The sequence below is a fragment of the Populus trichocarpa genome, chromosome 10, assembly GCF_000002775.5.
Source record: "Populus trichocarpa isolate Nisqually-1 chromosome 10, P.trichocarpa_v4.1, whole genome shotgun sequence".
NCBI classification, from domain to species: Eukaryota; Viridiplantae; Streptophyta; class Magnoliopsida; order Malpighiales; family Salicaceae; genus Populus; species Populus trichocarpa.
This window is the reverse complement of record NC_037294.2, coordinates 14,598,237-14,607,892: the sequence shown is the minus strand read 5'-3', so window position 1 is coordinate 14,607,892 and position 9,656 is coordinate 14,598,237. Positions and strand designations below refer to the sequence as shown.

The window sequence follows — 9,656 nt, the reverse complement described above, 5'->3', positions numbered from 1 at the left end:
TATGTAATGGTTGTATCTTCTCCAGCAATTCAAATTCTGACGTAAACTTAGGAAGTTTGTAAGAAACCCTCTGTGTAATCATAAGCTAAATATCATTGAATCAATTATGTACGAACATGTATTTAACATGCGATAGCTAGTGTCTTTGCTTAGTTGACTAACCAGGCCAGCCAGGTTATTGCTGTCCGTTCTAAAATTAGATGATTTTAGCATGTTGGATGACTCAATTGCTTGCCCAGTCTTAGCTAGCCGATGCCATTACCACGTAAGAATATTTAGGGAAATGTTTCCGATCATAACTGGAAATTAAATCTCAGATTGCTTGAAGAATGAACAAATTAAGAGCTAAAGTTGAAGAATAATGTTCGAACAGTATAGACATGAATAACTTAATCAAGTGATGCTACCATTAATACATGCAGCTACATAGATTTTCATAATTTTACTTATTATTAGTGTCTATTAATTTGAAGTTGTGCTGTGATTTTTACTTGTATGTTTTTTGGTAAATAATTTGTGAACCTTTTTTCTTTTTTTTTATCCCATGCAAAAAACCTTCTTCGACTGGCAGCATGCATGTGACCTGAAAAACAAATGAGGAATCTTATTCTTTTAAAAAGTTCATATACAGATGATTCGACTCGGAAGTCGGAACGATGTTACTGGGCTAAAGAATGGGAGCATAGCAATGTGATCAAGTGCCAGTGGCAATATATGTGCCATCAAGAAATAAAATTTGTGGACCTTTTTTCCTCAGCTTCTCTCTGTTTTTTTTTTTTATTCGCAGCAGCTGTCGTTGACCGGGACTTCTGAGTTCGATCTGTTCTGAGAGAGTCAGTGCTGTTCAACATGGATGAGCATAGCCCCAGTATTCTTTGCAGGCCTTGGTGTCTTCAAGCTGCGAAAAGGTAAGGCCCGTAAAAAAGCCAGCTTGAGTACAGAACCCTTTCAGTAAAGGAGCTAAGTTAGTCAAACTCGAGAATGAAAACTTTTAAGTGAATGTTTCTTATTTTACTAGGAGCTGGGAGCTAACTGTTCCTAATTTCCTACACAACATAGTACTCAAAATCCCATAAAAACAATAATTTGAGGAACCTAACAGAATTGGCATAGGCCCGATCTGAAGCTGTCAAAAGCGGTGATAAAAGAAAGAAATTGAAAAGGTCGATGCTCAATAGCAGCATCTACTTTTCTCTATAATCATCAATACTGAGAACGCACGTTCACTTCCCATTTCTTTAAACTATAAAGCAAGCATCATGATTCAATTTTTCTACGGAAAAATACATTCAAAATGCCGTGCCCAGATCGTGTCTGAATATTCAAGTACTTGAGCAGGGATAGTGAAGACTTTAGAATGCTTCACAGCAGTTTCACTTCATTTAATCAAATCATTTCTATAAAATTTATCATTCCCGAAGGAGCTTACACGTGCGGTCAAAAGATTACAAGTACGTTTCTCCAAAGATTCCAGCTAAGTTCATCTTTGAACTTGATTTTCTATTTCACCAAAGTAGTCACATATAATAATGCAGATACAAGGTTTAATTAAAAATCTATGTACAGTTCTCATTCTTCTCTTGGAATCCACCGGTTCCACCATGGGCTCTTCCTTCGTTGGTTAAGCTCATCCATGCTCTCATTCAATGTTTTTAAGATCTTCCTTTGCAGCCGAAGAACCTAAGCAAGAGCATTCCTTTTAGGGCTTGCCTTCTTTTTCGGCTCTTGTATTTCCTAAAAATAAAGAACTGCAATTGTCAAAGGTTTTTCAGTGAACAATCAAGTTAAGATTAATTTTTCTTTTAGTTCAGAAACAAACTCTGAGTTCTTGAAGTTGAGCTTCTGTGAAGCCGCCCTCCTTCTCTGTTCCAGATTTTGCCATTAGCTGAATAACCCACCTGGCAGCTTCTCCATAATCCTGTTGGGTTGCTCGAAATAATTGCAGCCTGAGATTCTGCATGAGGGACAAAATTAATAGTCCTTCCCTATCAAAGTAAGGATGAGCTAAACCTCCTTTTGCACTTATTCTTTGTCCTGCTTTATATCGGACCATCAAAGTTAAGAAGTTCCCATCCTATCCCACCATCTAAATCCAATAACTCAAAACCCCTTCGAAGATCAGAGCTGGCACGTGTCTCTACGCTTTTCCTCCATGCAATTAGGTCATAATCACATCGTTTTAAATGACGGTTGAACTGTATGAGCCCACTATCAGAACGTAGTCCAGGAAAAGCCTGTAAGAAGAGGTGTTAAAAGTTGAAAACAGCTAAAAATTCGATCACAATTAGTCCAAACTGGCCATATGTTATGATTGACCAATTAACCACACGAAGAAGCATGAATTGCTAATATTTTTCTATTTCAGGGGCTAATGCTTAAAGGAGAGTTTCTCATATGCAGTTTGACCAGCTGAAAATTTGAATATTCCACAACCAGCTTGTTCAATTTTGATCAATTGAAAGTGGCATTATAAATAAGAACATTTCAAACAGTTTCTTGTTGTCATATTTTAAAATAGTAAATCAATGCAACACTGAACCAATGCTAACCTAAATTTGTAGGAAGATCAGACCATATCAAATCTATCAGGCAAGTTCATCTGTTTATCAAAAGCATCAGAAGACAGATTAATTCACTGAGAGAGGATTCCAGGCTCATGACAATCAAATTAGGGGATATTGTGGTTGGTATTTGCACCTGCCAAAGAACTGGGGAAAGTGCAGTTGCCACTGGAGCTGAGGGTGCGGATGGAGTTTGTGTGCTCATGATGTATTGCTCTGGTACAGCGTATCTGAGAAAGGATGGATCGTGAATAAAATATGATAACCGGGAGAGATTGGAAAGCAGAAATCATGTGAAGAAATTAGATGTTGTATGTCAATTGCACCTATGGATATCAAACAATGATGTAAAATTGAAGAACCATCTGAACATTAAAAAATTTAGTTAACAATGCCAGTTTCTGATTGTGAAGTGCCGTGGCGATAGACAGAAAGAGTACATAAAGGAATTCAAATGTTACATAAAACATGAGAAAAGGAAAGCTCCTCTTGGGAATTTGAAGAATGAAATTCCAGAAATATGAAATGGATGACAAGCATGATTCAGACTGAATTGATCAACAAATGAGTCTCTGTACAAATTCCAGTTACTCATGAAGAAGTTGGAGATTCAACCTATCATATAGTTAACCTTCATAAAATTATCACCAAATTATCTTGTAGCTGTTGTTGCTTTGCGAGAAAGAATTGTAGCTCATTGTGAGAAAGAAAGTACCTCGGGTCCAAAAGAAATTCTTTTGGAATATAATTGATTCCCGCTCGCAAATCCGCTGCAGCTCCAAGATCAATGATCTTAAATGTACGAGACCCTGCTCCAGTTTTACATGAAAATATGAATCATTTGATCTTAGATTGAATTTAACCTTTTATGTTTAGAAGAAATCTTGATGTCATTACCTTCAGAAAAAATAATGTTCTGCGGTTTAATATCCCCATGCACAATTCCTGTTGAGTGAAGACCATCCAACGCAAATAAAAGTTGTGTCATGATAGTTTGAATGATTCTGTTATCCCTCTCCAGCCCCTTAGGCAAGTCCTGAGCCTCTCCTAGTATCATTGTTTCTACCTGACCATGTATGTAATATTACTTAAATTGGTGCTGATAATCTGAATAAGCTACGATTTAAAATTGAAGCACCTTAGTGCAATCAAGTCCAAACCAACTATATCCAAGAATCAGTTAAGAGGAGAAAAAATGATAATTTTCCTTTTCAGGATGCGAAATACAATGATATTAAACCCCGGTTATGACATTACATCAACAATAGGAAAACCTTATACCAACTAATGACTGAGAGTTGTTGCGGGTCAATGGGAAGGATCAGTCTTTGACTTAGGCAATTGCAACTACAAAGTTCTCAAAGACAGCCCTCCAAAGCATAAAACATTAAAATCTAAGTGATGAGTTAATAAATGAAGAAGGCAACTGAGAGAATGTACCAACATTATAGGGGAACTCTTTACTCTGCATAAAATCATAAAGTGTGGCCTCTCCTTCATACCGCCATATGAGCCAATATTCAGCTCCTTTCTTTGAAGAACTCTGAAAGCAGTTCCATACTGGCAATTCAAGTCACCAGAAAAGAAACAGGCTATCAGCTTGATTTTCTTAATTCTTGAGATAAAGTTACCGTTAATTTATATGGTAGTAGCAGTCGTAATAGAGCAACACCTCAAGAAATCCGTACACAAAAACAGCACAGCTGTTTGCACAAGCTCTTCAAACTCGTTCATTCATCCAAATTTCCACTGCCCCGTATTCGGTAGCCTTTTTCAATACCAAGTCACCTTCCTTCTGATAAGGCACCTTAAAAACCACAAATTAATGTGCTATATTAATTTCCTTGGGGCATTCTTAAACATTGATAGCTAAGGTGCATATGCAGCACACACAAACCATTAGCAAAACATCAAAAGCACAAAAAGAATTGATTTATTAGTTTTCCCTTTTAATCATCCGATCATCTCAAGAAACGATCAGTGGAAAAACCCTCTACAAACATCTGATGTTTGCAGAGGGTTTGAAGGTATGAATATATTAGCTTAGACAGGATAACTGATAAAGAAGGTGCAGAAATTGGTTAAATTAATGTGATGGAATAATTTTGTAATTTCTAACCACTACAATTTTAGTCAAAATACCAAATTAGACACAATGAGACAATTTATTCCAGAGTCAATTTCTGTAAAAAATAAATAAATCAAAGGAAGTTGTTGACAACAAAGAAACACTTTATACCTTGGAAGAAGGCTTCTTTGTCAACGAAGCCCTATAACCACTCCAAAAGCTCTCTCGCCCAACTTCTTCCCCAAAACAAAGTCATCCTGTCACCACAAACCAACCCAATAATCACAAGTTACATGCAATCAGGAAACCACAACAATCATCAAGCAAAAGCAGCAAAACCAATCATCACTTGCACTAACCTTCTTGAAAGTGGGCCTAAACAATCTCTCAACAAAAGCAAGAAAAAACATGTCAAAGAACCCAGGCGCCACACCAGGAGTGGCCCAAAGGTAAGACAAAGTACCCAAAGCCAAAGCAGCACCAGGAACTGTAAGTGTCAACCCACTTGGCTTTGGCAAAGTGCTTCTGTATATGATATCACCACACTCCATAACTGTACATGGTAATCCGACATCCACACCCAAAAAAAGATTGTGAACTGCATCCAAGAACTCAACTCCTGATGATGCAACAACTGCAAGTGTTTTCGGTTTTGAAGTTATGGTTGTTCTTGAATAGGGTTTGAGGTTAAGTTTTTTCCCAAGAAATGGAGATGGGGGTTTTGGCTTGTGAGTGCTGTGGAGTTTGATGGGCACACTGTACTTCCTGATGCCACAGTGGCCATGACTGTACATAGAAAAGGTTTTACTTGAGTCTCTGCATCAAGTATCAAGTCACTGGTTTCCCTTGAATCATCTTCTTCAAATTTTGACCACTGGTCTCTCTCCTTTCTTTCTTCATTTTTTTTACCTTTGATTTTTTGGGCTTGGTTTTATAGTGACAAGTATCACAGGTATTTTTGTGTGGACAGTAAGTTAGTAACGGTTTGGTTTGGGAGGATGGAAGAGGCAGAAGGGCAACCTACACCACAGATGACACGTGGAAACTTGCAAACACAATTGGGCTGGGCTTCTGCTTATCTGTAAGCTGGTTGGACTGGTATGCATGATCTGTCCTCTGACAATTAATGCACATTATTCAGAAATATTTGTTTATATTTATACTATCTCGTAAATAAATAAATAAACACTTTACTATTGAAATTTGGCCGAGGTCAGAAATGGGTCTGCATCGAATATATTGTCTTGATTTCTATCAAATTCGAGGAGAAACCAAATAAAAAAAACTCTCAAAAAAATCTTCAATTTAGAAGTGGATCGACTATGTTTATTTCATGTAAAATATGTTTCAGTAATTTATTTTTCTTATTTTCTTGTACTTGGTTCCCTTGAAAACATTTGATTATTAAAAAAACATTTATTTTATCATCAAAGGAAAAAATAAATTGAAACAAAAGAAAGCAGCTTATAGTTATCAAGAGATGAAAACATTTTATGAAATTATCTTTCCCCATGGACTCCACCATTAGTTAATTATTGTTTTTTTCCCCCTTTGTAACTCTTATTTTCATATAGATAAACTATCAAATAATTATTTTCAAGTAGCTTTTATTTGCATGGTTAAGAAATTAAATGTAATATATTTTTTAAAAAAATATTTTTCATGTAAAAAATATTTTTAAAACAAATTATTTTACATGAAGTAAGTCATAGTTAACTGGAAAATACCAGAAAAGGATATTTGGTTTCTACAAGGCTGGTGAAAGACAAGCCCAGCCCCTGGCGTTTCTCCTTTTCCTTTTGGGTCTATCTATCTGAGCAGTCCAAGTCTGCTCGGGTGCCAGAGAAGATCGAGGCCTAATTTACTAAAGGTCCGAGCCCATATATAAAGGGCAAAGCAAGAAATAAGCCCACGTCCATGAAAACTGAAACGAGCCCGGTTCAAAGCATGGTTGAATTCTTTGCTACATTGGCATCGTGATTGGTCTTATTTTTTGAGACTAGAAAAACGAGAGTTCAGAGTTGCGGAGGCACGGAGTATGTCGACGGATTACAGGGTGGGGCGGTGCCAGTCTGTTTGCTTCCATATTCTAAACCTTTTATAGCAAGATTTGGGGTCCATAATTGCCTTTGAATTGCCCTTTTGTGCTGTTCTCAGAACTGATTCGTGCCAATTGCCATTTCTTTGATTAATCCTCTTCAACCACACACGTTCAATTCCCTATATAGTAAGATCCCCACTGTAATGTTTTTTCTAGCAAAATGCAGCAGCGTCCATCAATGGTGGAGGTAAACTGACGTGAACCTCAAATTCAATCCACGTGAATTCAAACATTTTTCTTTTTCCCATATCTCTAATTACCAGTACAGTGCGGGGCTGCCTGCATCGAGAGTAGAAGGTATACACTATCCTGCATACTTTAAACCTGTTCATTCAGAGCTTCTAGAAGAACAAATCAATAACCGTATGATACGCTTGGGCTCGAATGAAAATCCGGATAAAAGCAAATTTTATTTACGCGCTGGATAGTTGATTGAGCATGAAGACCTATCATAACTTTGATCTTATATACCCCGTGAGCCTAATTTCAAGCATTGCGGGATGGGCGGTGCACAAGTGATACAAACCCCGTGGTCATTATATTCTCAAAAAAAAAAAAAAAAAAAATAGAGTAGTTCAAATAATCTGACCTCTGCGTACTAGATTCACTGTTTAACATGTTAAACAAATAGGAAAACCCAGCCCGGAATCAATTAGAAGGGTTCAATTTCTCTTTATTTTCCCTGCCTGAAACTGGAAAGCTTTGGTTGATCAGCAAATCAACAAAAAGAAGAAAAGAAAAGGTTCCAAAAACTGGTTTTAAATTAAACAACTTAAAGATTCTAGCCAAAATAATGCCATCCATTACCTACGACAGCCTAAGGCCCACATCGACGGTGACAATTTTTATCAGCGGACAAACATTAATCAAACACTGTAGAAAGTGGAAACATCTTATTGGTATTTAGCAATACCTCTTTCACTTTCCACTCCTATTATACTATACAAAAAGCAATAATTCCAAAACCCCCCTTGAAAGCCATTTTCCATGATAAAACCCACAGCAACCGCAACCGCCACCGCCACCTTTCCCTAACCATGCAACCAACCACCACCACCATCAATCCCCATGACATCCAACCAAAGATCTCACTTTTCCTCTACAATTTTTAAAGTAATCCAACACTCCTTTTTCCATAAAATCACATCCGTTAACTTCCCCTTAACGGCCGTAACCCCCTAATGGTCTTAACTCTTGCATAGACCAGACAAAAATTCCCTCGTAAACTTTTGTCCTGACACCCTGACAATGAATACTCTCCCTCTCTCAAACACACACAAACATAAATCCTCAACCTCTGATCAAGATTTCAGCACCATCTCTAGCTATCACAAAACAATGATGAATGACGATAAAGATCATAAGGAGCCCATAAATAATCCAACGGACACGGTCTTTTAGAGTCCAGCCTAAGCCATGGCTTGCCCTTACCACTCCAATGTAACAAACTAACCGGGCCAGGATGCAAATCCCTACACAACCCTTCAAGATTATCACCGCCTAGCCCGTGTTGATTCCATCTATGCCCAACACCCTCCACGTCACCAGCAAAAACAAGCAGAAAAGGAGGCAACGAACCCAGCTCGTAAATCCTATACTTCTTCTGTACTTTCATCCAGTACTCTAATCTTTCCGTGTATTTCCCTTCTCTCCATTTCCCTAAATCTATCACCATCACCCCCGTGTTGAAATAGCACGCTCTCCTCCCTCTCAACGACGCCGCACACGCTGAATTGGACCAAAATCGAGAATTAAAATAATTCGTAAAATTCGCGTGGCAGTATTCTGGGGCACCAAGTACGTGTGCACCTAAATTGATGTTCCATAACTTTGCCACGTCATCGACCAAGATTAAATCAGAATCGAAGTAAATGATTCTCCGCACGGACATCGGTAAAAGATCTGCGAGGTAGATACGCGCGTAGTTCAACGGTTGATCGAGGGCCCGGCGAATGGAGGACGAGATTTTACCTTTGACTAGGTCAGTGTTGAAGTGGTAGAGGTGGAAGGTTTGGTAAGGGAATGTGGAGGTGATTGTGCGTCGGAGGTCTGCACGACGGTGAGTAGCGATGAAGTGGAAGACTACATTTTCAGGACAGGCGGCGTGTTGGAGGACCGATAGGACTCCAGCGACTGAGCCGCGGAGATAGGTGGCATCGAGTGTCATTGCAATGTGAATAATGGAAGGATCGTGGTAGTTGTTGAGTGATGAAAGCCACGTCGTTTTGGGACATTCTCTGCCGTTTCGAAATGCTGGTGCTTCTCTAAAAGCGGGGAGTTCGGCGCTTGATAAGCCGTGCGCGGAAAAGACGACGGCGTTTAGGAAGAGAAAGATGGAGAGGAGTGACATGGTGTTTGAATCTTGGTTGATAATAGTAGAGTATAGTTGGAAGAGGAGATGGTGATATGAGAGAGTGGTTCGGGGGTAGTTTAGGTATCTTCAGTGAGGATGTAGGATGTGTGGGCTAAAGCCAGGCTGGCAAAGACGCGTCTCCCTTGTTTTTGTTTGTGATTGAGGGTCAGGGACATGGGGTTTTCATCCCGTGCTAGTTATTGCACCGCATGGAGTCTATGGACTAGCTGCCTTCTTTCGAAAGCCGTATCATTTGATGGATATTTGATCTTGAATTCTTGATATCCTTCGCCCTTTATTTATTTAATCAGCCTTGCATGCTGAGAGAATCTACTTCGTGGACATGTTAGATTGAAAAGAAAGCTAGATGTATGTATGTATGTATGTATGTATGTATGGATGGATGGATGGGCATTAAGAAATTCTTTAAAATTAGAATTCGACTAAACATTAAAAAAAAAATCAAACGAACCCACCATTATTTAATTAATTTATTTATTTGGTATTCGATTTCTTTGGTTATATGTTTTTAATTTTTGTTAGGTCTGAAAATGAATTTGTATAATTCAATCT

General features: G+C 38.3%; 1 protein-coding gene and 1 pseudogene across 1 annotated transcript; both read right to left on the bottom strand.

Moving 5' to 3' along the window:
* Nucleotides 1-1,377: 1,377 nt before the first annotated feature.
* Nucleotides 1,378-5,653, bottom strand: LOC18102579 (serine/threonine-protein kinase STN7, chloroplastic-like; annotated as a pseudogene).
* Nucleotides 5,654-7,473: 1,820 nt separating this feature from the next.
* On the bottom strand, nucleotides 7,474-9,287 carry LOC7466919 (probable galacturonosyltransferase-like 3). Its single transcript, XM_002314848.3, has one exon. The coding sequence runs from the start codon at nucleotides 9,078-9,080 to the stop codon at nucleotides 8,052-8,054; it is 1,029 nt and encodes a 342-aa protein (XP_002314884.1). The 5' UTR covers nucleotides 9,081-9,287; the 3' UTR covers nucleotides 7,474-8,051.
* Nucleotides 9,288-9,656: the final 369 nt, after the last annotated feature.

Excerpts from the sequence above, each read along its gene's own strand:
- LOC7466919 (XM_002314848.3), bottom strand. The coding sequence starts at position 9,080 with ATGTCACTCCTCTCCATCTTTCTCTTCCTAAACGCCGTCGTCTTTTCC.